The 26885-nt window shown below is 47.5% G+C and overlaps 1 protein-coding gene across 1 annotated transcript in view; it reads right to left on the reverse strand.

Moving 5' to 3' along the window:
* The window catches only part of Gpt2 (glutamic--pyruvic transaminase 2), a 37299-nt gene extending 11624 nt beyond the window's left edge, over positions 1–25675 (reverse strand). Inside the window, exons 1-6 of the mRNA XM_004873890.3 lie at positions 25310–25675; positions 14541–14630; positions 12224–12332; positions 7506–7639; positions 5021–5264; positions 668–747 (exon numbers count right to left, since the gene is read on the reverse strand). Of these exons, the coding sequence (XP_004873947.1) occupies positions 668–747; positions 5021–5264; positions 7506–7639; positions 12224–12332; positions 14541–14630; positions 25310–25537 (885 nt within the window). The 5' untranslated portion in view covers positions 25538–25675. The remainder of the gene's footprint in view (positions 1–667; positions 748–5020; positions 5265–7505; positions 7640–12223; positions 12333–14540; positions 14631–25309) is intronic.
* Positions 25676–26885: the final 1210 nt, after the last annotated feature.

The raw sequence follows: 26885 nt of genomic DNA on the forward strand, positions 1-26885 counted from the left end.
TTAAGAGTCCTTTGGGCTGGGGATTTAGCCAGCAGCATAGCGCCTGCCTGGCAAGTGTGAGGTCCTGAGTTCAATGCCCAGTACCAAAAAAAAGTCCTTCAATTTGTCCTCAGGAAATACCCCTCCCCCTAGTTGTCCTTCTGGAGGTTTGGGAGAAAACAGGCAGAAAGCCCATACCCGATTTGCATACTGTAACTTACAGGCCATAGTGATTGGTTCAGCAATGGGACTGTGGCTCAAGATGAACCAATGAGGTATAATCCTGAGACTTTTGATAGAACCATTAGGGTGACAAACCCTCTTTCTAGGCTGGGAAGACAACAGGCCTAAGTATGAGGACAACATTGAGGGATGGAAAGGAGAAAGAGAATTTGGAAGATATGGTATGAGTTACCTGACATGGCTTCACACTCACCATTTTTTTCTTTTTAAATTTAAAATTATTTGGGTTAAATTTCTAAGAATTTATGAGTCCAAACCAATACAAGAACAATTTATGTCAGAGAGTCATAGGTAGTACAACTGATCGTATTCATTCATCCTTGGACAGAATCACTCCTAGAAGAAAGATCTCTCTGGCTGCAGAACAATCAGGTCTGGATCCCTCCCCTCAAAAAGAAAGCTCACCTCCACCCTTCTCTGAGGGGGAAGCTGGGACTACTCTTACCTCATCAGCCAGGAGAAAGAGCTTCTCTTCCCAGGCAAAGTGAATCACATCTTCTATGCACTTTCTGCTTTGTACCTGGCCTACAAAATCCCCAAGAAAACCAAAATGTAGGTTGTAATGTTGTTTAAATTGTTCCCCGGTCAGAATCCCACCCAGAATCACTCTGGTGTCCTGAGTTCCCTTAGGATCCCAAGAGACCACACTACTAGCTGCAATGCACGATGGTGTAGTCAACCTCCAGGGATGTCTGGGGGGTCAGTCTGCTCTAGCTGACTCACTGAAGCCAGGGATGTGGGGGAGTAGTTTCCCACTCAATTTTCTTGGTATTCTTATGAGTGGATTTGTCTGTTCTGGAGGACAGGAAGGCATGGAAGTGTCATGAAGAGGAGGAAAATGAAACTGAAGGAGTTAATCTATCAGCTCACCCCCTCTTCACCTTACTCTACCAGCAGCAAACAATGGAGAGAACTGCATGCCTGACAGGGTAACTGGGTGAGAGTTACTGGAGCAAAACTGAAGGTGTTTTCAACTTGTGGAAACACCTTCTCCCCAGAGAGGAACACATAATCCCCAAGAGGCAAGGACAGGGTTTATCCTGGCTCACCATCTATCCTCACAGCTGACACTCAGCAGGGGTTCAATAAATGTTTGCAGGACAACACTAAATGAGTGATCCTGGGCAACAGCTTTGATATCTCCTGTCAGCTACTCCTGGAGAGTGAGGCATCACTGAACACCATTATGATAAGCACCTTGCAGTTTTCTTTGGCTTAGTTGTCCTCCTTCAGGACTTAATAAAAACAGGGAAAACATCCACCACCCATTTTTGAGAAATGAGTGCAAAGAGTAAGATAATAATCCCAGCAGCTCAGAGGAAATGTCCCAGTTCAGGTCAGTAAAGGAACTAAGGTAACAAGGTAGAGATGGGACCAGTATTTTCTGAGACATACCTTGAGTGTAGCACCAGGAATATCTGACGCACTCACAATGTCCTCCAGAAAAGTACCACTACGACCAGGCTCATCGATTTCTTTTTTAAAAAAGCCATGTTTCTTTATGCATATGTATATCTAACTTTATGTACATATGTACATATATATGTATATTTGTATCTTACACAAAGCAGTACATAGAATTTTATATGTTTTTGCAAAAAAATAAAAATGCCTATATTCTTATCTATGTAAAAATATCTGGGAAAAATAGATGCATGTATCTTTTATTTTTTTGATACTTGGAATAGAACTCGGGACCCTGTGGTTGCAAGGCAGGTGGCGGAACCACTGAGCTAAATCCCCACCCCAATGCATGTATCTTATAAAAGCATGGTATGGTTCAGCTAGGATTTCTGCCTTGAACTATGTAAGCAATGAACCAATTTCTTTGTTTCGTGCTTGCTCTCTCTCTCTCTCTTTTTTGCAGTAGAGGGGATTGAACCTAGGGCCTTTGCACTGAACTACATTTTTATTTTTATTTTATTTTTTCGGTACTGGGGATAGAATGCAGGACCATGCACTTTCGAGGCAGGCGCAATGCCACTGGGCTAAATCCCCAGCCCTTTATTTTTCATTTTGAGTCAGGGTTTTACAAAGTTCCCTAGATAGGCCTCAAACTTGCAATCCTTTTGCCTCAGCTTTCCAGAGTGCTGCAATTACAGACATGTGCCACTGTGCCTGGCTCAACCGACTTTTCTCTTACCAACTAGGCTTCCTATGAAGCAAGCTCAGTGCAATAGGATTCCAAGAGGACAGCAGCCCCTAGTTTTCAAAAGAACCCAGCACTGTTCTCACAGATAGACAAGAGCTGGCTGCCTCAGGGGCAGAATTTGCCTGAAAATCCTCCTGGTCTTGCCCTCTCATACCTGTAATCCCAAAACTATATCCTGTTAGAAAACAAGCAAGGACATGAACACCAGAATGTGCAAAAACATGTTCACTAAATGCTAAGGGTAATACGAAGAGAAATTGAGAAAGAACCAGAGCCTCAAAAAGCCTTAAGCTTGGTAGTGGAAATGAGATCCGATGGATGCAAATAATTCTACTGATGCGCATAATGCAAACTTGAGGACAAGGACAGAGCTTTTACCTCTCCAGTGCCCAGGGAACAGCAGTCACTTGGGCGGCTCACACTTGCTGAGCCACTGAAGGGGACAAACATATCAACAATGGTGGAGGAGAAGGGAAAGTTACATATGGGCTGACTGGGGCTAGGAGACAGGAGACTTGGCTTTGATATAGACCCTCAAAGGCTGGACAGGGCTCCTAAGTACCTATCATCAGTCTAGGCCAAAAGAATCTCTCATGGACTGGTGGAGTATGTGTGGCTTGTGGCTGCTGAGCATCCTTTGCTTTTATAAGTAACAGATCGCAGCTGCACTATGGAAAACTCTAGCAGGGAGCACTGGCACAGACCTGGACAATCACAGTCCTGGTGACTGGTTCAGGGACAGGTAGGTGACCCAATGTGGGCCAATGAAAGTCTGGCCTGGGACTTTTGGTCAACCTATGGGAGAAACTCCCCTCTAATGCTGAGCTGGTGGGCAATGGTGGAGTCAATGAAGGTCAACAACACAAGGACAGACCCTTCCTGAGAAGGAATCCAGCACAGAGGACAGCAGAGCTGAGAAATGGATTGAGGTTCTTCTGACAACAGTACTGGTTCAAGGGCTGGGGATTTAGCTCAGTGGAGCTGCGCCTGCCTGGCAAGCACAAGGTCCTGAGTTCGAATCCCAGTATGGGAAAAAACCCAAAACCAAACAAAACTGTACTGGTTCAGGTGTACTGCTTTGACCCCTGCCTGGACCTTACAGTGCCATGATCCAATCCCCTGATTCTTGAGTTAAGTATCTGTCTTGAAATCAAAAGAGCCCTGGCTTAATACCCCAGGCACTTTTGATTTTTTTTTAGCCAAACTGGTCACACAGTGTGGTCCGGACAAGATACATGGTCACCACAGGTGGGTTCTCAGGTTCCACTGCGCCTGTTCTAATAGTTGACTGATTTTTATACATTAAGACCCAAAGAGCAAAACCAGATTCTTTCCATTGACAAAATTATTCTTTACACAAATTACCTACATTAATTCATTCACATGACCCCTTTACTTAGAACAAGAAAGTCCCTGGTGCAGTTATTTCTTCCCAGACAGCTAGGTGAAAAGATTTATGTAAACACCTGGATAGGAAAGTGCTGACTCAAATAGATGAGGCATACATCCTTCCTAACATGTTGCAGGACTAGTAAATGTGGTCCTGGAACCAGCAAAAGTATCACCTGGGAGCTTATGAGAAATGCAAATCCTCAAGCTATACCCAGGCCAATTATATCAGAATATCTATGAGCGGAACCCAAAATTTGCATTTTAACAAGCTACAGTTTGAGAACTACTGTTGTAAGGAAGTAGTTTTCATCAGCTGCACTATTGACGCCTGGGCCTCGTACCCCAGAGTCTGAGGTATGGCATGGCCTTTCAGATTTGTTTTCAAAGTTCCCTTTGTGATTCTAATATACACTGGGTTTGGGACCCAGTTCTCTGTCATTTTCCTGCTGCATCCTGGTTAGACTCTTTATCTCTTCCCCCAGGGCACTGGGGTAAACAAGGCAGTGTTACTGCCAGCTGCACCCATTTTCTGCACTCAGGAATTCAAGTGGTGCTTTCAGCTGACTGAAGCATCATTTGATGTTCCAGAGAAGCAGATTCCACAATCAACTCCAACGCATTTTGGACCAGACCCAATTTATCTCAACAAAGGAGGAGAGAGGAGCCCTTGTTCTCTACATCCAAATAGCACAGGGGGCATATGAAGCCAGCAGCCCAGAAAGATCAAAACAGGCAGGACTGTGTACTTTTTGAAAAGAAAAATGTGCAAAATTGGGGCTGCCTTTCAATTTCTGGAAATGGGCCTTTTGTTTTCTGGTTTGCTTTTGTTTTCAATATGGCATTTCCTTCTCGGGCCTCAAGGTACACAGCAATGCTATGTCAAAAAAAAACCAAAACCAAAGAAACCAAAAAACACATACCAGCATTCTGAAAACTGGTTCAGGAAAATAAGTGGGAATGAAAATAAGGTCTAGGATCAGTGGTGAGAGTTTGTGCGTGAATAATCTCAAGGAGGTGAGTCTCCACACATGCAAGAACGGAAAAGGAAAACTGATCTTTACTAGAACCCTGTCTAAGAAAACGCCTGCATTTGCTGCCTCCTGAGACAAATCTCATAGCTCTCTGTTAGCAAAGCTGGAACTGGCATGGGAAACTGGGTGCAGAGAGGGCTTCTCATTATTTTAACTCTTTACTGTGTAAATGTCAAACACAGCCGCACCTCCCAAGAAACGTGCGAAGAAGGGAAATGCAGACCTGTGGGGTTCCCTGGGTTGATGATGCAGAGCACTTTGGGGTCACAGTGGTTTTTGGCCTCTCGCACAGCCCGCCGGAGTTCGTGCACATTCAGGGCCCAGCAGTTCTCCTCGTCCAGGTAGTAATTCACCTGGATGGCATCGAGCTCCGAGATGACCGCTGAGTAGAGGGGATACTGTGGGATGGGGATCATCACACCCGTTCGAGACTTGCCACCCCCAGAGACAAGGATCTTCAGGATTGTCTGCAACCAAAAAGTCACAGTCAGAAGGTCCCTGCCACTCCCCACTCTTTGGGAGCTGATGACCAGCCAAGTCAGCTGGCCCAACCCCAGCCTTTCACCTTGACCCCACTGGCTGCTTCCAGTGTAACCCAAGAAAGCTGCTTCACTTCCCCAAGGCAGCCTTCCCTCGCCTATAAAACTATGGCTGCTGGAAGGAGTAAGCAAAATGGAATGTCTTAAAGGACTCAGCACAGTGTACTGAGTATGGAACATAACAAACAGGCTCAATTCTTACCATTTTGTTTTGTGGGGACTGAACCCAGGGAATTCTGAGCTGTAATTCCAGCCACTTTTAAATTATTTTGTGGAACAGGGGATTGAACCCAAGGCCTCACGGCTGAACTACATTTTTTTTTCTCATTTTGAAACAAGGTCTCACTAAATTGCCCATCCTAGCCTTGAACTTGATCCTCCTGCCTCAGCCTCCTGAGTAGCTGGGATCAAAGTCTTGTGCCACCATGCTCAGCCTTGTTAGTATTTTTAATACTTAGAAAACATTCACCTCCAAACTAGCCCTGTCTCAGAATTATTATGACCTCATCCTTGGGACCTATATTTAGAATCTCTTACGGTAAGCATCAGGTGCCAATAGCTAGAAAGACCCTTTAACAGAAACAGCTGAAATAGGATGAAATACCCACTCACTACCATCAGATGGTGCTTCAACCTGCTTGCAAGGCTTAGCAGGCCTCATGTTTGTAGGATTCCTGAGGAACCAGGCCACGGGAATCCAGTGGGGTGTTGGTGGAGGCAGCAGTAATTCATTAAATTACCAAGCCAATACCCTTCTAAGGAGAATCTCCACCTAATGCAGAGTAGGTCCTTTCTCAGGAGCAGTTCCTTGCTCCAAGTATGAATGAAAAGTGCAATGACTTGATTCTTTCCATTGAGTTTCTGGGCACTCCCTACCCTCCTTCGGGATGTCTGCCAGCACTGGGCTTCTCTGGGAAGGGAGAGGGGCTCTGAGAGCAGAAAACTGTGGAAGATGCTGAGGTTGGGGACTGAAGTCGTAAGATCAAAATCCCCCATGTCACAAGAAATGCCTCAAAGTAGGCACCATCTAATGTCTCTGGGCCTGTTTCCTCAAGGGCTCCAGTAAGAATTTAATGATTTGAGATGCTTTGGGAAAGGAATAAAGCACATGACAAACATCAAAAACAAAAGTCTCTGAAGCTAGGAGATAAAAAGCCCCAGTAACAAGGAACTGTAGGACAGCACACCACTCCCGGAATAGGGAGTGTAAGTGAGTTAACTGCACCTACCACTGGCCAGGCCCTGGAGGGAGGCCTTAAACGGATGGAGGGAGAGAGCTCACCTAGCATCAGGAAACAATGAACTTCAGCCCTATCACCTCAAAAAGCCTGCAGGTCCCCTAAGCACAGGATTTTAGACTCCTCCAGCCGAGTGATCATCAACACCACCCTCTCCTCATCCACAGCTGACCCAAGCCTGAGTCATCTCTTGTAAGTGTGCCCCACATCCATGAGGTTCCTCCCAGGCAAAGCTGAAGTTGAAGAGTACTGAGCATGCTTCACACCCTTCTGTGGCCTAAATCCTCAGTGTGGCCTCTAAGGCCCTGCGGTCATCTGCCTGTCTGGCCCTGTTTATGACACTGTATGCTCATCCACCCTGCACCCTGACTCCACTGCCAAGCAGTAGCCTCCTCCCAGCTCCACACAGTGCCCTTTGGGTCAGACATCATCCCTCACTGGCCTGCCCGGCTTACTCCTGTCTACCTTTCTGCCTTCCTGACGCTACCCCACCAGCTCAGTGTCCCTGCTGCTCCCTCCCACAGTACTTTGTCCTTTGCACTGTGGGTGAGAAACTGAAAACTGGTGCTCTGACTTTTATATGCAAGATGCCAATGCTGGTGTGAAGCCAGAGGCCAAATGATGTGCTTGGCTCCCTAGCACAGGGACAGTGCCTGGCAGAAGGGGACACCAATATGTGCTGAGTGATAGCAAGGCCATTGGGCACCCTGGTATGTCCCATGGCTTCTCTCCAGCTGGACCTGCTGGTGAGGACTCTGCAGGGAGACAGGCTGCGGTCATGTCCAGGGCTTGGAAGACTAAAAGAGGGAAGGATTGCATTCTACAGGACAGAGGGACCAGAGGGTGACCTGTCACCTCACTGGCCCTAACAGGCAAGGTGATTCTTCACGTGAGTGAACACTGAGTAGGAACGAGCCAGCCTCACACATACAGAAATGCCATCACTAGCTCCAGTGGTCAGATAAATGTTGTCTGGGTCCGCCGGCATGCCACCATCTCTCCTGGTGATGTAGGCAGCCACATCTTCACGGATGCAGTTGACACCTTGGCTGGCACTGTATGACCCTGTAAGATAGCAGGCAAGATAGCAAGTAGAGACAGGATGCCTAGCTCCACAGAACGAGTGTAACATTTGCATAATTAACTGGGAAGAGGTCTCAGGTGGAGCCCAAGTCCTAATCTCTAGGCCCTGTAACTGTGACAAGCTGCTTAACTACTTACCTGGGCTCCATCCACCTATCCTTGCTTCCATGCATTCTTCTACCTAATATTTACTGTGTACCTATTATATTCTAGGCATTATTATAGACCCTGGTCTCTAACCAGTCAAACAGTGCCTGTACCTGTCCTACCAGCACTCCTGGGTTGTAGATCTGGGATAATCATGCTTTTATTCAGTTGCCTGCAAATGGTTTCACAGAACTGGGCAGGGTAGGTGAACACCAAGAAGCACCAACCATAGATCTGTGGGGTGGTCAGTCCTGCTCCTCCATGCCACCTCATGCCAAGAACATCCTTAGACTGCTGCCATTTAGGATTGTTTTGTTTTTTTTGGTACCAGGGATCAAACTTGGGTCCTTGCGCTTGCGCAGCAGGTGGCGAAACTACTGAGCTAAATCCCTGGCCCTGCCATTTAGGATTAAAAGTCAGGTTGCTGTTTATATGAAATGTAAAACCAAGCAAAACTAACTGATGGCAGTGAAAGTAAGAACAGTGGTAACTACATGAAGGGTGGAGGTACTGACTGGACAGGAGTACCCAGGGGCCCTCTGAGGTGCATAATCTGGGTGGGGGGTTCCAGTGGTGTCTATGTAAAAAATGTACATTAATATCGGTACATTTTATTGTATGTTTGTTACAGATCCACACAAATTTTGTTTTGTACGCAGTGCTGGGATTGAACTCAGGGCCTCACATACACTAACGAGGTCAATGTGGTAAACCTATGGCATGCATTCTGCAACAGGCTGTTTGTGTCATTAAAAGCTCTAAAAGGTTTGCCATCACTGACCAGGCACTCTGTCACTGAGTCACATCCCCAGTACAACAGTTTTGTTTTTTTTTAAATGCCAGGCCACTATTTAAAAAAAAAAGTTGGAAACAACGAACTTGCATATATACACAAAATGTCTCTGAAACAAGGCTCCACTGCAGAGCGAGTTCTCTAAGTACACTGGGATGCTGGGGTCAGAGGTGGGAGGCAGATTTTTCATTATACACACACAACTTTTCAATTTCATATTTAAAGGGAATCAGCCCATTCATTGTATGTATGACTACTACAAAACCACCAGAGGCCGGATGGGGCTCTGGAAGCAGCAGATTCTTCTCTGGAATCTCAGCACATTCACCCCAGGCCTGGTACCCAGTGAAGTTCTGCAGAATGTAAGAGTGCGGGTTCTGACTCTGCCTCAGCCTCCATATGCAGCCTTGGGCTCACCCCTTCCCATCTGACCAGCTTCACCCCATGTGAAAGGAGGGGGCTGGACCTCATAAGGCCATACTAAGATGCCAAGTAGCAAACATAAACATGTATCACCTCTGGCTGGTGAGTACAGAGACTTTGGGTATGCTAAAAATCTGAAGTGTTCTGCAAACTAAAAAGGGAATATATGTATGCAAACACTGTTGGAGAACTCCTCCCCCACTAGGTAATTAACTGATACTTTTTTTTTTTTTTTTTTGGTACCGGGGATCAAATTTGGGTTCTTGCGCTTGCAAAGCGGGCACCGGAACCACTGAGCTAAATCCCCAGCCCTCACTGATATGTTTAAGCTCCTGAGCCCTGAGACCTTCCAGGACTCCCTCCTTCCCTTTGCTTTCTTTCACTGCCCCCTTTCACTCTATGGGTCTGCACCCCACACCAGCCAGGTGCCTCCTTTTTCCAGCCCCTCAGTCCTGCTGGTTCCTTAGATTCCCCAAGGCACCACTACTGGCAAGCTCTCTGCTTCAGCAGGCCTTCCACCCTTTCTAGGAGGCTCTAGTGATTTCCTTCTTTCTTTTTTTTCCCCATTAGATCTTCTGTTGTTCCAAATCTCACTATGCTGGTCCCTCAAGGCTCATTTCTAGTCTGTTGCCTGGAGTTCTGCCCTAAAGTTTCTGCTCCATTCCCAGCCTGGGTTGGAATTTCTCTAATTATTTTATACAGAAGAAGCCCTACCTTCCCACATTCCCTGAGGGAAGGACTGTTGTGGTTTTTTTTTTTTAATGCATCTCCTAGGGCACCTAGCTTACCACCGGGCCTAATCCCATCACACCCATACTTAAGGCTCATTTTCCTGAATGAGAGCCAAGCTGGCAGCATTATCATTGCCAAACTTCCCAGCTGCACTCAATACTGCCATGTACAGAACATATTCACTGGATCACACTGTTTCTAAACCTCAGGGCCTTTGCATGCACAGTTCCTTCTGTACGGTGTGCATCTGCACATTATTTGTCATCCACATGGGCGTGAATGCCTTCTCCTTTTAAGCCCTTGACATTAGAATCCCTTGATATATTTCTACAGCTTTCTGTCTCTTCTCCAGCAAGTTAATGAAAGCTGAGAATTACATAGTCAATTGTCTTTTATGTTTGTTTCTCTCAAATCTAATAGTAGCTTCACGAGCACAGAAACCCCACCTGCCTTGTTCACCAATGTCTTTCTGTATCTGGAACAGCACCTGGTTCATGGTGTATGTTCAGGAAGGGGCTGGACAAGGGCACAGAGACCCTACCACAACCAGACAGTGTGCTAGGTCTTGAGCTTAATCCTATTTAAGATCCAGGACACAGCCTAAGAACTGAATTACTTGTCCAACTGACAACAAATAAAGCCCTAATAAATCATTTTAAAGGGCATGATAAGAACATCCTGGGTGAGCTTCAAGACTGTGTACATATTTAGTAATTCCCACGTGGGTCAGGGTGGTCCTGGAGCACAGTGACACGTTCTACTTACTTTTATTTCTATAGGCAGGAAAGCGCTCAGGCTGCCCAAGGCTTAGTTAACAGAGAAGGACACTTCTGTGTTCCTGTCACAGTAAGGACCATATTGCCTGCCCCCTGCATGGGCAGGGTCTACTGGTGCCCTGACAGAAACGGGGCTTCTCCAACCTAACAAGGGGCTTGGTACACATGTCAACCTTCGTTGCAAGCTCAGAAGGGGACAAGCACTTCTTTGCTCAAGGATTAGGGTGTGGGGGTGAGAGTGTACTTCCCTGAGCTCCTAGGACAGAACTCAGGCTCACAAAAACCCTAGAGGTCAGCTGGTTTGCTGTAACACTCCAAAAGGGGATCCCCAGACACAGCCTCCCAAACCCATCCCGGCTTTGGCTGACAGAGTTGCCAAAACCTGGACAGGCTTAGCCTGGTAGAACAAAGATCCCCTCCCCCACACCCTCACCCTCACCCAGGAGGCACAGAAAGCAGCCTCTTCCTTCCCACCTCTTCACCGGGGCTTCCGGGAGCCTCAGGACCATGGCCACTGGGTCTTTAAGAAGCACCCTGTCCACCAGGCTGGGCAGAGAGGGCAGGAGAAAAAGAAGCGTGTACCACACATCATCCAGGCTGGCAGGCAGGGAAGCAAGGGCTGTTGGGGTGACCACAGCCAGGAAAGTAAGCAGAGGGCCTTGATAAAGCACAGCGCAAAAATAGTATGGGAGAGCCAAGAAGGCTGATCCCCATGAATAAGGCACAGAAATCCCTAACTCCTAGCTTCGTATTTCAGACCATAAAGGCACATGTCCTAAAAGATGAACAACTGGTTTCTTTAGAACAAGGGAAGTCAGATTCCTTGTGTAGATACTGGGAGAAGGAATGGGGAAAAAAACAGAGGAAAGAAAATGAGATAAGAATAAAAGGCTAGAGGCCCGGAGGCTGGAAATCCACCTCAGCACAGAGGGAGAATGAGTATCATCTTCATATCTACAGGGGCCAAATTCTAGGACCTCCTTCTATGAAGCCCTCTGGTGGTGCCTGATGTTCATTCAGGAGGCAGCCAGTTGGGCTTGGAGAGGAAAGGCTGGGGTGATAGGAACACAATGAAATGGGAGGGTAAAGAACAGTCAGACTGAAGGCAGCCCCAGAAGAGGCCAGGGGGCGGGAGTCTCAGAGCACTTCCCTTCCCTAGCACTTGCCACTCACCTCCCAGATGATGGGGGGACGTCTCTGTGGCTGGGAGCTGCACAAAGCTGGCCACAGAGCAGACCTGGGCACGGAGCAGAGCTGGGCACTGCCTTCTCACTCAGCCTCCTGCTGCCGAGGCTGGTCACTACAGAAAGGCACAGCTGGAGCAGCTTTATAGCCCAAACCCAGCAGTGAGCAGGCACGTGCACCTAAGTGCCCCAATCTACCAAAAGATGGCATCTATGCCAGCAATTTAATAAACAAGAGGCTAGGGCTGGGGATTTAGCTCAGTGGTTTCGCTGCCTGCTGTGCAAGCCCAAGGACCTGAGTTCGATCTCCGGTACCAAAAAATAAATAAATAAATAAATAAATAAGAGGCTAGCACAGCATGGATAAGAAGAGAAATGCTACTTTTCTGCACTCCACTCCACACATATTCACACACATACACAACTCTTCGTTCAGGCCTGGGGATCCAGGCCCACACTGGCAACACACGTTCATTCCATGCCCTTGGGGACCTGGCAAGTTGGGCCTCACCTAGGCTGTTTCCGCCACAAGCCTGTAGAATCCGCCGGGCTCTTTTCTTAGCATCTTCTGGGAAACTGGGGCTGTCCAACAGGTTTGGGTAGGTGCACAGGGCCATCACCTAGGGAAGAAGCATGCAGGGTGAGCTCCCAGCACCCCTATCCCAGAGCCTTACAACATTCTCGAAAAAGGACTTGGGGCTGCTGGGAAGGTGGCAACTCCCCAGTGCTACAGTGTGCCTGTCCATATGGGTTGAGCCTGTGGGAGGCCACCAGGCCCTGCAGCAGCAGGGAGACGCTGAGAGCCATAGTGCATCATGACCTGCAGTTGGGACACAAGCACAAGCTGCCAGAGAAGAGGCAAGAAGCAGAGGCTGCCTCAAAGGCCTGGCCTCAGCTTGCCCACAATTAGGACAGTGGGCTCACACAGCTGAAGTCCTAAGAACCAGGTCTCCCGAACACGGAACCAGGACTGGGTGGGCAGGTGAAGCCAGGCTGGCCAGAGCAGGGCTGCAAGATCCTCTTCATACCCACAGCCTAAGCTCCTTCCCACACCTCCTCATCACTGCTTTTCCTGGCACCTGAAAACCAGGACAGCTTTCTCATCTCTGTAACAGAAAATCACCAGAACCTGACAAAGTAAGAAGATTACACAGGGACATGTGTGCCGCAGTGTGGGTAAACCCCAGTGTGCCAGGTGAGTCTCAGCTGGCAGCTAAGTGGAGGGGCCTGCGCTCAGGGGACTGACACCCTAGCTTCTCGAGACAGGCTTTCTCTCTCTGCACCATGGGCAGGGGTATGGCCTGCCCTCTGCCCAGGGGCTCTTGTGAAGACCAGAGGAGATGCCTGAGGGCTGCAGGTACCCCGCACTGTGCAGGAGGCTGAGCCTGCTAAGGCCCAGGGCAGTGTCGGGCTGGGTCTGAAGATGTGTCTGGATAGCCAGTAAAGTCCTGTTTTGGAGCCAAGAGGCTGCATTTGGTTCCTTCCTTCCAAAACCTGTGCTTCCATGACAATCAGAGCCTCTCCCCTCCCCCTGCCTGGACTTTGACACAGCCAAGCCACTGTTTACTTTCTTCACTGGTTGGATCCACTTCCCCATCCTGGGTCCAGCTGGGGATCTGATACCCACACACAGCAGGCATTCTCAGAGAGTCAACACGGCTATGACATTCCTCAGACCGGTCACCTCTCACAGGGCCCATGGGAGGGGCCTTCTAGCCCCCAACAGCCCCTGTCCCAAAGAGCAGGCTTGCTCCTCTTTTGCACCAAAACTCAACTTCCTTGCCTGTCCCAGCTTGAGAACCTTAACCACACACAATGATTACTCCTGCTCACAGAGAAAGTTGTCTGCAGCCACGTCTCCCACCTCTGCTCAGGATGTCCTCTTGATTCTCTGTGGCCCACCAATGTCACAATTTTGGCCGTGCAGCAGGTGCTTAGACTGAAGCACTGACACCTGCCTCCTCATAGAGCCCTTACGAGTAATCTGGGTCACAGCAGAGGTGGCCAGGAGCATAGCAGGGGACAGTGGAGTCACAGCCTGCACTTTCCTGATGGGCTGGAAGAAGGCCTCATCTCACCAAGGCCTTCAGCATCCTCCAAGTCAGTCTGTGGTGATGTCCCCCTGCCCAAGGCCACCCTCAAACACAGGGTACCTCACTCACCACCTCCCTGTACACTGAGCTTAGCTCTCTTCCCAGCTGCAGCCTACATAAAGAACACCTTTGTTAACCAAGCTCCTAACTCAGCATCCAGGATCGTGAACTTCCTGGGTTCCTGGAGTTTTCCAAACCAGAGCAACACCTAAATAGGTTCAGATACGTGTGATTTTTTTGTTTTGTTTGCAGTGTTGGGGACTGAGTCCAGGACCTCAAGCATGTGAGGCTAGGCAAGTACTTTACTATTGAGCTACATCCCTCCCAGTTTGTCTGTCTGTCTGTCTGTCTGTCTATCTATCTATCCATTTATCTATCTATCTTTTACTTTGAAACAGTGGTTTTCTAAATTGCCCAGGCTGCGCTTGAACTTTCCATCCTCCTGCTTCAACTTCCTGAGCAGCTGGGATGACAGGCATGTACTATCAAGCCCAGAGGCTTAGGAATTTTTGACAGCCTTGGAAAGAGAGGAGCTAAGGGATAGAACCAAGGAATTTCAGGCCTGGAAGGGCTGCTCCTGCACAGGCATTTCCTTGAGGGATTCTGGTGTCTGCTGTGTCCCAATGGGACTAGATGGATAAGGAGATAGAGGCTGCCCCACAAACCCATGCTGCCTCCTCCCAGCCTGCAATCCCCTGCTTTCTCAGCAGTATCTAACCCCAAGGGCTGGCTTACCTGACGGAGAAAGGTGATTGGCTGCTGGCCCATGGCTTGGGCATCCCCGATGTTGGCTCGAATGACCTCAGTGAATGGTTTCTTGATACCCTGAGCAGAGAGAAGGCAACAGATGGTAAGATACTCTCAGACTCGGGATTCCTGACACTGAGCAGTGTTCCCACAGGCTATTAATAAGTTTGTCCTATTTTGAGCCTTACTAAGTATCAAGCACAATCCCAAGGCCTTGACACGCCTGGTCTCATTTAACCTTCACAACCACCCCATGAAGGAGAACTAGTATTAATCTCATTGTACAGGTGAGGAAATTGCAGTTCTATAAGGCTAAGAAATGTGTCCAATGTTATATAATAATATAGTATTAATTATAATATATTATTATGATTAATAATATATTAATAATATAATACAATACACGTACTGGATTTGAACCCAAGAAACACAAACCCAAGATAATTTTTCACTACTACGCTTCACTGGCTTTCAGTTTCCGGAAAGGCTGGCAGAGCTTTCCACGGGAGGTCCATGGCCTATCACATCACAGGAATGTCTTAAAGACGGCTCTAAGGAAAACATGGGAGGGAGGCAGGGGTCAGCAACAGAGCATGCCAAATGTCGAAGAGGGAGCTGCAGATACCCCTGCACCTTGATACCAAGCATGGTTCCACTAAACAGTTTACGTAAGTAGCCAGGGATACTGAGGACATCGTTCCCTGCAGGAAATTCTGAGGGCTGGTCCCCTGCAAGCTTGGTTTTGTAGAACATGGAATATGGGCTGATTTTCACTTTTTTTCTTTTAAGACAGTAGGGATGAAAGACTGAAGAGAAAAACTGAGGCCACTGCTTGAGCAAGGTGTTTAGCACAGAAAAGAGATTGCAGAGAGAGGAACTCAGACCCTTAATCGTCTTCAGGCAGGTGACTAAGACACCTCAGCTGCTGCAAAAGAGAAAACACAGTTTGACATAGAGATGTAGAAAAATGGGAATTCCGCACAGCCTCCTAATAAATCCAGAGTCAGCTAGTGAGAGAATTGGAATCAATGAGTTTAAAGACCTCCCAAGGGGGCTAAAGGGATAATCTGAGATAAACAGCCTGAAAGCACTTTGCAAAGTACAAACATCCTCATCCTACAAAGCTGGCCCAGGAATGAGGCCCTGAGGGTCATGGTGGGGAAGAAAAGGTCAGGGTAAAGAGGTGGCAGTGCCAAGGGGTGGCCCCAGTGGGAAAGCTTGGTCACCTTCCCATTTCCAGTCACCTTTTCCCAAAAGATACTCCAAATACAAATTTTAAAGATATAATTCTATGGTTTCGACACTTGTTCTTTTCCCCATCTCACACAATGTGTGAATAAAACCAACTTTGGAAAGCTGCTCTTAAAAAATCAGTAATTACAACTTAAGTAATAACCAGTAGGCTTGAGAAACAAAAGCAGCTGCCAAACAAGTTTTTCTGATCCTCATTTGCCACCAGAAACAGCCTTGGATCTTCATAAATAGGTCTCTAAAAGGCATATATCTGGCAGGGGGTGAGGGTGGAAGGGGTGGCCCTTTAGGCCCCTTGTCCTTTTTCCGTGAGTTTTTCAGGGCTGGCCAACGTGGAGAAAGATTCTTGGGACAACAACAAGCAGCCAAAATACCTAGAAGGCCAAAGGATGTGGCAGCACTGCCCACTGCACTAGAGCTAGGCTGGGGGTGACAGCAGGCACCCTGGGGACTCGGTGTGGGCATGTGGCCCCCAGGGATCACCCCACAGGCAGGACCCACGAAAGTTGGCAGCAGGGTAGCTACTTCAGTTGCTATGGCAAAAGGACAGGCTTAACTCATCCTTGACATTGGCCTGGTTCCTGGCACAGGACTCTGTCAGTTTGACTGAATTACCTCAGCCTCCAGGCCTACAGCTTGGGGAAGACAGGTCATTTCGGTCGTGTATGCAGAGCCTAGTCTTCATTAATGAGTAAATCTGTTAGTCGTGAGGGCCAGAAACCAGTACACAGCTAAGGGACTTGGGCCCTAGGCCAGCCTGACACCGGAAGAGAATAATACTGGAACAGAGTCTTGGATGTTCCTTTCTTGTGCCCTCCCCCTGGCACTGTTCAGCCAATTCAGGGCCTGCTGACATGGAGCCTGGGAACATTGAGCATGTCCTTTCTTCAGTCTTGGTGTCCACAGACACTGAACACTTTGCTATGATAGATGAGCTAGGGGGTGGAGAGGAAACTGGCTCCCTTGAATGGGCAAGGGGACCAGCATTACTAGCCAAGGTCAGCCATACAGAAGCAACTGTTCTGGAAAGACTCTTGCATTTGAGCCTACAGGGTCTTCATGCACTGGGAAATACCAGGGAATCCTGGGCAGACTCTTGCCCTAGTAGCTCATCTAGGCCTGGTAGGTACATCCAGGGGTGACGCTGTCCCAAGCCAGCCCCTGGTCCTGGGGACTAACAAGCATGTAGCATCCTGGTTTTCTCTCAAAGCACTGTAGAGACCACCTGTCTAATCCATCTACACACAGCCCACTTATGACCACCTCCATGTGTAGCACTGAGGGAAGGCCTTACCCAGGGAGGGCTCCCGTCCCACCACTGTAGCTCAGATAGGGGCTGTGGGAGTATGCCCCCCAAGCTCTGGGGGAATGGCATATTTCAGAGGGTATTAGTGAAGAGAAGAAAAAGATTTACAAGATACAACTGAATATATGGTGAATTTTGGGGGGCGGGGGTACTGGGATTGAACTCAGGATCTTGCGCTTGCAAGGCAGGCAGCAGAACCACTGAGCTAAATCCCCAGCCCTGGTGAATCTTTACATGTAAAAAATTTTACAGTAAAAGACACATTGCCATTAATTCCGCTCAAAATATTTCCCCTCACTTTGAACATACTTATCTCATTGATACAGGGCATATGATATAGGATGAAATATGGACCTCCAAATAATACAAGGGAAATATTACTATTCCCAATCTGCTAGATGCCCGATACGCTGAGTTAGTATTCTCTAAAATGGAAGAATGAATTCTAGGAACAACGGAGGTTAAGTGGGAAAGATAGCTTCTGTCTAAGAGAGACAGAAGAGGGCCTGGAAAGTGGGTTGCCTGTGTACCCTGCTTCTCAAGGGAGTTTTATACGGCAAAATCATAGGTGAGGCAGGTATATGGTGGGACAAAACTATAGTCAATTAATAAGACTACAAGTATACCTGCTTAGGTAATATTGATCCAATGGGAAATCACAAGGTGGGTATGAGGTGGGAAGAAACTATGGTTAACCAATAAGATTACAAGTATAGTCACTTAGGTAATATTGATTAAATGAGGACCAAATGGGGAAACTAGCATACATGGACAAAAATGGGCTAGGGAGGTTTTGGTCCCCCACCCAAGGTGACTGATACCTATTCAGAATATCAATTGCTGCTGTTCATCCTTGGGGGAAGTATGTGGGTGTAATAATTTCTCTTGTCTTGAAGCCTGACCTTCAATGAATGTGTCTCTAGTCACAGGTGTAATATGTTCTTATCTTCTGTATTGATTCTCTCAAGGGCCCAGCCCTGTCTGACTGCCTATAATATTTTAACTTAGCGTCTATAATATCAACATTCTTGCCATTTTCTGAAGCAGTTCTAGAATTCCTCTTTCCTGAGTGTCTTTATGAGGTGTGAACAAAAATAGTGTGAATGCTGCTGCCAACCAATACAGTGTGTCCTCATCTACCTTATTCACTGGATCTGAAACCATGTGACTTTCAGCTCTTCTCCAAAATCAAAATGATCATGAAAGGTCAACATTATTCTTTTGTGGGGTTTTTTGTTTGTTTGTTTGTTTGCTGAGAAAGGCTCTTGTCATGTAGTTCAGGCTGGTCATGTACTTGCTGTGATCCTCCTGCTTCAGCCTCCTGAGTGCTGGGATTACAGGTATGCACCACCACACCTGCCTGAAAGGTCAACATTTTCAATCAATTTAAGATATCCAAGCAGCCACAACTGTGCAACTAAAGACACTCAAAAAAGAAGAAAGCCAGGCATGGTGGCACATGCCTATAATCCCAGTACTTGAGAGGCTGAGGCAGAAGGACCACTGTGAGTTCGAGGCCAACCTGAATTAAAGGGAGCTCCTGTCTCAAAAATCCTTAAAAAAAAAAAAAGACAACTTCCAGAACTGCTTTAGAAAATGACAAGGATGATGGGATGTGTGTTCTAAGACAGGGGGAATATTATGAAGGGTATTAATGGCAATGTGTCTTTTACCATCATAAACTTTTTAAAAATTTCACCATATGTTTCAATCATATGTTGTAGCATTGTTCTTTCCAGCCCACAGGCCCAGCATCATGGAAGTGAACAGGCTAATGGATGATTCTAACAGGTACCAGGCATAGCCAAGGACATAATGAACAAAACAAAAAGCAACCTATAGAAAGGAAATATTTGAAAAATGTATCTGATAGAGTTAATATCCAAAATATATAAGGAACTCCAACTCAATAACAATAACAAAACAAAAAGTAGGCTAAGCATCTGAAGAGATATCTTTACAAAGACATAAAAATGGCCAACAGGGTCCAGGGATTTAGCTCAGTGGCACTGCGCCTGTCTTGCAAGTGCAAGGTCATGAGTTCAATCCCCGGTATCAAAAAAAAAAAAAGGGTAACAAGTCTGTGAAAAAGGTGTTCAACATCACTAATCAAATGCAAATCAAAATCACATGGAGACAGCACCCCATACTTCTTTTTTTTTTTTTTGAGACAGGGTCTTGCTATTAGCTCAGGCTGGCCTTGACCTCACTACGAAGTGCAGGCTGCCCTCTAACTCACAGCAATCCTCCTTCCTCAGCCTCCCAAATGCTGGGATTACAGACATGAGCCACTCTGCCTGGCAACCCCATACTTCTTAGGAAGGCCATATATATATATATTATATATTAAAAAGTCAAAAGATTCAGTATTGGTGAGGACTGCTGGTGGGAATGTATATTGGCTCAGCCCTTAGAAAAAACAGGGTGGAGGTTCCCCAATAAATTAAAAATAGTAAGGGGGGGAAATGGGATAAAATAAAATTTATTAGGGCCAGGGATTTAGCTCAGTGGTTTCGCTGCCTGCTGCGCAAGCGCAAGGACTTTTTTTTTGGTACAATCTCCAGTACCAAAAAAAAAAAATGTTGGGCCAGGGATTTAGCTCAGTGGTTCTACCACCTGCCTCACAAATGCAAGGACCCGAGTTCGATCTCTGGAACCAAAAAACCAAATTTATTTAAAAAATTAAAAATAAGGGCCGGGGATTTAGCTCATTGGTTCCACCTCCTGCCTTGCAAGCGCAAGGTCCAGAGCTCAATCCCTGGTACCCAAAAAAAAAAAATTAAAAATAGACCTACTGCATGATCCACCAATCCTAATTTTAGGTACATATCCAAAGGAAATAAAATCAGTATCTCAAAGAAATTTATACTTTCATGTTTACTGCAGCATTACCCACAATAGTCAAAATACAGACTCAATCTAAGTATCTGTTAACAAATGAATGTACAAAGATGTGATAGATGCACACACACATAGGAATGTTAGTCATGAAAAAGATGGAAATCCTGCTGGTTGTGACAACAGACAAACTTGGAAAACACTATGCTAAATAAGCTAGACATAGACAGATATGGTATAATATTACTTATATGTGGAATCTAAGCTGAACTTAGAGGGGTGGAGAGTACATGGTGGTTGCCACAGGAGAAATATGGATCAAAGGATACAAACTTTCAGGTATAAGATGAATAAGTTCTAGGGATCTAATGTACAGCATGGGTAACTATAGTTAGTAATATAATGTTTACTTGGAATTTGCTAAGAAAGTACGTTTTAAATGTCTTTAGCCTCCTCCAACAAAAGTATCTATGTGTGATGACTGTATAAATAAATAACTGTGGTAATAATTTCATAATATATACACATATCAAACCATCACATTGTATACCCTGAATATACACAATTTTTATTTGTCAGTTATACCTCCATAAAGCTGTGGGAAAAACAGGAACAAGATAGTTTGCTTGTACAAAGAATGGGTTTTGTCATTTCATGAGACATTGGGGCAGGAAAGATGGGCAGGATGGTTATCAACAAGAATCTCCCTTTAGTCCAACAAATACTCTCAGCACTGAGGAAAAAAAACAACAACAACACTTACTGATCATTCCTGGGATAGAAGTGAATAAAAAGTGGGTGCAGGGAAGCGGGTAGTGAGTGGGAGAAAGGCCATGTGAAAAGGGCCCATGCTGCCTGACCCCAAATGGACAATGAATAGGACTGGGGAAGGCAGAGAGTCACACAGAGCTCCAGAGATGAACTCCAAACAGACCCATGGGCCCTGAAAGCAGATGTATTTCACAGAGGAGGAAACTAAGGCTCAGCACAATGTCTAGCCCTGACATGAAAAGGAAGGTAAAGCTGGGTGTGGTGGTGCACACCTGTAATCCTAGCTACTCAGGAGGCTGAGGCAGAAGCATCACCAAATTCAAAGCTAGCTGGACAACTTAATGAGAATTTGCCTGGAAATAAAACTTAGGCTGGAGGTGTAACTCAGTGGTAGAGCACTTGCCTGCCATGCAAAACATGCAAGACATGCAAAGGGCCCTAGGTTCAATCCCCAGTGCTGCAAATAAAAGAAAAAGGTGAACAAAAGAAACCAGAGCAGAGCAGCAATATATGCCTGTGTGGATGGGAAATTAGGTGAGCACACCAAGGGGCCAAATTTCCTAACTACTAAATCAGAAGTTACCTTTAGCCAGGTGTGGTGGCACACACCTGTAATCTCACTTGGGAGGCTGAGGCAGGAGGAATGCTGTAAATTTGAACTACACAGTGAGACTCTGTCTCAAAAAAATAAAATATAAAGCAGGGAAGGCTGGGTGTAGGCCCCTAACCCTGGGGTTCAACTGCAGGAATCCAGATTTGTAAGGCAGAAGCAGGAATGAAAGGTCAGTTATCTCCAAACAGGATCCTTCCTGAAAGCAAGGCTGAGGAACAGGTGGGAAAATACAAGCCTGCTGAGCACGTCCCAGACCAAAGGACATTGTGCTCAGGAGGTAGGAGAGGAAAGAAAGACTCTCAGCACTTCTTATCCCCAAGCAACTCTCATTAGCTTGAGAAGAAAGTCAGTTTTTGTTTTTTGAGACAGGGTCTCATTCTGTTGCCTAGGTTGGGCTTAAGCCATCTTCCTGTCTCAGGGACCCCCACCCCCATTAGCCTGGGCTATGCTTCCCCACACTGGGCTGAGAACAAAGACTGTTAAACATTCTAATTGGTTTCTAGATGTTCAAAGCATTATCACTAACACTGCAAACTAGTTTTTGGAAGAAATAAATTGGCTTCATTTTACAGAAAAGTAAATAGGCTGAAGCGCTCCAAGTAACTTGTCTGAGCCTCACAGCACCTAAAGGCAGAGCCTAGGATGCAGGTGGACCTGTGACCAGGTGAGGGGAACACAGGAGGGGGCTCATCCTGTTGGAAGGCTACACTACAACTGTCTTTATTTTATTTGTATTTTTTTTTATTATTCAACTTTCCATATTTTGAGGCAGCATCTAAACTCTACAGAAAATGACCAGTAATATTTCACTACCTGTGAATGGCACATCTAAGGTTACCAATCTTAGTTCTTAGCTATGATAGTCGTGTGGTATAGCACACTATTTTTATCTATGTTTAGACTCAACACATGTGGATGTTAATAGTAGTAATCAGTCTTCTCTCTTTCTGAATATTTTGCCAGATATATTTTGGTTTTTTGGGGGGATGGGTTGGGATGGGTTGTCCAGGCTGACTTTGATCTCTTGGGCTCAAGAACCCCCTGCCTCAGCCTTCCGAGTAGCTAGGACTACAGGTATGTGCTACCACTCCCAGCTTGTATGTATTTTACAAATGACAACAGTATGGCCATTCCTGTCTCATCTTGTGCCAACTCCTAACCATTGGCCCTCAATAAGACAAGAGAAAAAGAAGTAGGCTGAGGAACTGTCAGTTCTTTTCAAAGCTCTTTTAATTGCAGCTATTTTTAAGTGATGCTCCTAGTGCATACTAGAGGAAAAAAGCTAAGAGAGCTTCTCCCTACCCTTGGAGTTGTCAGGAAGAAACAGAGCCTCCCTAAGAGCAAACAGCCTAGGCTGGAGGAGAACAGCCCCTTTCACTCTCTTTAGCCACCTCCCCTCTTCCTTCAGGCTGTCTGGTCAGAGAGGCAAAAAGGATGAGGACTCAGTCCAGCCAGCCACCCCAAAGTCAAACACCAGAGTCACGTGTCTAGACAACAGCACTGTTTGTACTGTTTGCAGAGTACCTGGTGAAACAATTCCATGAGGCAGCATAAAGGTCCTGGTACTACCTGGAGTCATCTTAGGTCCCCAGGACATTTTCAGAGGTATGAAACTAGGATGGGCGCTCTCTCTCGCTCTCTCTCTCTCTCTCTCTCTCTCTCTCTCTGGGTCTCACTCTGCATTCCACAGCCTCAAACTCAGGGCAATCCTCCTGTCTTAAGACTCCGGAGTCAGGCGGGGGATTTAGCTCAGTAGTTCCGCCGCCTGCCTTGTAAGCGGCAAGGTCCTGAGTTCTAGGCCCGGTATCAAAAAAAAAAAAGACTCCAGAGTGCTGGGATTACAGGTGCCATTACCAGACCTAACTCTTCTCTCGTTTCATAAACTACAGAAACTAAGGCTCATAGAAGATATGGGACCTACCTCAGTTCCCTCTTATTCCCTAAAATCCCACTCCATCCCATCTCTTGCTAGATCAAAGCCGTTGTATGCTAATCCAACTTTGATCACTACAATTCAAAACAGAAGCTGGAAAACCAAAGCTGTGCAAGGCCAAGAAAAGAAATGACTGACAAAGTGCAGCTGTCTCAGAAAGGACACAGTTTAAGCTGGGAAAGGAAGAAGATTTAAGTGCGACTACGCTGTCTAGACTAGAGCTGTACTTCCAGCTCCTACAGTCGGACAACAGAGACACTTAAGTGGGAAGAGAACGGGAAGGGACACATTTGAGTGAAAGCACCAGAGAATGTAGGTGGACAGAAAGAACTCAAATAACTTGGAGGTAGGATATGGGGGTGTGGAGCATCTGTCTCAAATCTGAGGATGCCTCCTGCCCAATGACCAAGAAATGTGCCCACCTCCAGGCACTGAGTCCTCCCCTGCTGAAGCCCTTCTTGGCTGCCCAGGTCCCACCAGAAGCACCACCAAGTGCTGAGCCCGGAGCACAAGCTTCCACCTTTCCATCTCCTTCACCTCCCACAGCCTTCCAGCAAACAGTTCTGCTATGAGCACCAACTCCCTTCCGAACGTGCAAAACTTTCCAACCTCCTGTCTTTGGTCACAGCTCCACTTCCACTTGGATTGTTCTCACATATTCTGTCCCTGCGAAAAATCCTACCCTCCTTAATGAACTGGGGGAGGAGAGGCAGAGGCTGAGGGAACAATATAGCAGTCTGCTCCCTGAAAGCTACCACAGTACCCTCTCTGTCCTCATCCTCCTCATGCTTACTGGAGCCAACATGGGATTTGCTGTCTAACAAAAGGTAAAGATAATTCTTGCAACCTTTCCCAGATCTGGAATCAGAGAAATCAGCTGTGCTGCGATAAACTGGGAACACTGTAATCCCAGCGTTGTTTCAGCAGGAAGATTGTTGCCTCAAGGAGGGCCAGGTGCAGATTGCCAGATACCAACAAAGAACAGAGTAGCAAAAACACGTTTTCTGCCCTTCCCTTCTGCCCTCTGGGCCAGGAAGCACAGAAACGGAGCCAGGATTTTTGAGCCAAGCTTTAAACTTAGCTCTGCAAGAAGTCGGTCGGCAGGAGATGCTGTACTCTGACTTGTGCAGCTCACTGGTTTGAGTCAGCAGAACCGGATGTCCTGATGAGGTCTCAGCAGGCCATGAGCGCATTAAACTCCCAAAGTCCTCTTGGGAATAGGGGTCAAGTGTCATTGTTCCTTGACACTTCCTTTAGTGTATTCAAGGACACTAAGTGACCACCTTGCCTGAGAGACATTGATCTGGTACCTCTGAGAGCAAGCTCAGGGAATCTACCTGGTTGTAGGAAGGCAGGAATCACTCCGAGCTGTGTGGTCACTTTACATGTGCCAAGATGTCAGCTGGCAACGAAGATGAAGAAAGTCCCAGGGCTACCTTATTAAAGTCTTATTATTAAAGTCCCTTATTAAAGTCGCTAAGTCTCCACTACTAGTGACTTTCTTCACACAGAAAAGAGGCTAGCCCATCAAGATTCTAGGGGCCTAAAAGAAGGAATTCTACCCAATCCTCCTCTACATCCCACTCATGTCTGGGAATCATGATGAGCAAAGACCCAACAGACCTCAGACAGACAGAAAAGCTTCAGGAGCAAAGTCTCCTCACAGCTTCCCCTTCACCACCCCATCCAAGAGCACCATTCCACCCTCTCCCTTTTACTTCTTCAAAGCACTTATTCACTGTGAAAACTCTTTCAGGTTGTTTTCCTTCCTCCAATGGATCCTGATTCCAGGAGGGTAAGACACACAACTAATGTGCTGTTTCTAGTAGCATGGGTGACTCAATTGGACACAATTCAACAAGTGAACCGTTTCTGAAGGCCCTACTTTGTGCCAGCTGCCGGGCACTAGCTGGGGAGGGAACAGGAGGAGGACATGCTCTCATTTTGCCAGTCATGGGAGTGGGACAAGGTCTGGCGCGGGGGAGCCCAGCAGCGGTTGGAGCCGTCCCACCCCGCCAGCGCCCGGCCCCCCGCCCCGCGCTCACCCGCTGCAGCTCGAGCTCTATCTCGACGGCCTTGAGCACGATGGGCCCCCGCACGGCGTACTCCACCGCGCGCACCTGCGGGTTCATGGACTCTGGGGTGAGGATGCGCCCGCGCCGCGCCCGGAGCACGGCTGGGGCCTCGGCGGCCGCGCTGCTCCAACGGCGGCCCCAGGCGCCCGCGGTGCGGGGACAGCAGCCCTTGCGGGCCAGGGCCGCCGCCCGCTGCATCGCGCGCCTGCCGGGGAGACCTGGCACAAAAGGGAACACGAGCGTCGCGCACAGCCCACGGCGGACGCCCGTGCTCTCACACGCCTAGCCCAGGGTTCCTTGGGCGAGCGGTGCCAGCCTAGCTGCGGACCCGGGCGACCATCCCCCGGCGGCGGGGACCGTTCTCCTGATCCTGCCGCACCAATCACAGGGCGTGCACACTGCTGCGCCCGGCCAAGCTAGTCTGGAGAGGTCCTGGCCAGCCCCGCCACCCCGCACACCCACCTTCACGGCTCCGCCCAGCCCGCGCGCCCCTTCTTGGGCCTTGTAGTCCTCTGGCTGCTCTGTAGCCGCGGCGCAGGGCCGGGTGGACTATAAGTCCCATGATGCCCCGCGCTGGCCGAGGGGGCCGGGCAGGAGGCGGGCGCGCTCCTCCAGCCGGGGCCGGGCGGGCTCTTTGTCCACGCTGAGAGGATGTGGGACTTGCAGAGGAGATAGGGGGCCCAATGGCTGTTGTATCCACGCCAGGCCAGCCTGTCCTCTCTGTCTTTGCAATTTAGAAGTGTTGGCAGTTTCTTCCTGGAGACCCATTCTGCCTCTCTCCACCCTCACCTCGCATCACCTGCAAGAACACGGGCTTGGAAATGGTGTAGTCTTCGCCCCGGGTTTCATCATCCAGGACAGAGTGGTGGCACTGGCCGCTCTACAGCGCTAGTGGGAGGGAAGTGAGGAAAAGGTGTCTGGGTTTGTCTGTGCGTCCCTGACGCCTGTCACCAGCAGTTTCCTTGTCAGCAAAACCCTCTCTGAGAGTTGCTGTGAGAATTAAAGATTCATATGCCAGGTAGTGAGGCTTTTCCGACCATTTTGCCCCTTCCCTGCTTTATTTCTTTTCTAATATCTAAAATTGTCATCTTTAGATAATTCTCACTGGCTTATGCCCCACCTCATACCATATAAGCTCCAAAAGGCCAGGGACAAATTTCTTCGCCTTATTCACAGCAGGTCTTAATACTTCCCAGAACATGGAAGTCAGTATTTATTGAAGAAGGACTGCTCAGCACAGAGTGGCTATTATTATTATTTTGTTTGGTTGGGTTTTTTGGTACCGAGGATCGAACTCGGGTCCTTGCGCTTGCACAGCAGGCAGCCAAAACCACTGAGCTAAATCCCCGGCCCTGTGGCTATTACTTTTGGTAAAGGCTTTGCTAAGACAAAAGGTAACCTGGCTCATCCAGGACCAGTGTAGGTGGTAGAGTGCGATGGTGCAAAGAGTAGGAATAGAAAATATGGGGACTGAGACATCGAAATGTATAGCTGCTTCCCCTCTCTGGGCTTCAGACTATTTGCAAAATAAATTGGATTAAATGCC

Source organism: Heterocephalus glaber, unplaced genomic scaffold, assembly GCF_053883595.1.
Source record: "Heterocephalus glaber isolate CG9 unplaced genomic scaffold, H.glaber_assembly_v1.0 deba00001707, whole genome shotgun sequence".
NCBI classification, from domain to species: Eukaryota; Metazoa; Chordata; class Mammalia; order Rodentia; family Bathyergidae; genus Heterocephalus; species Heterocephalus glaber.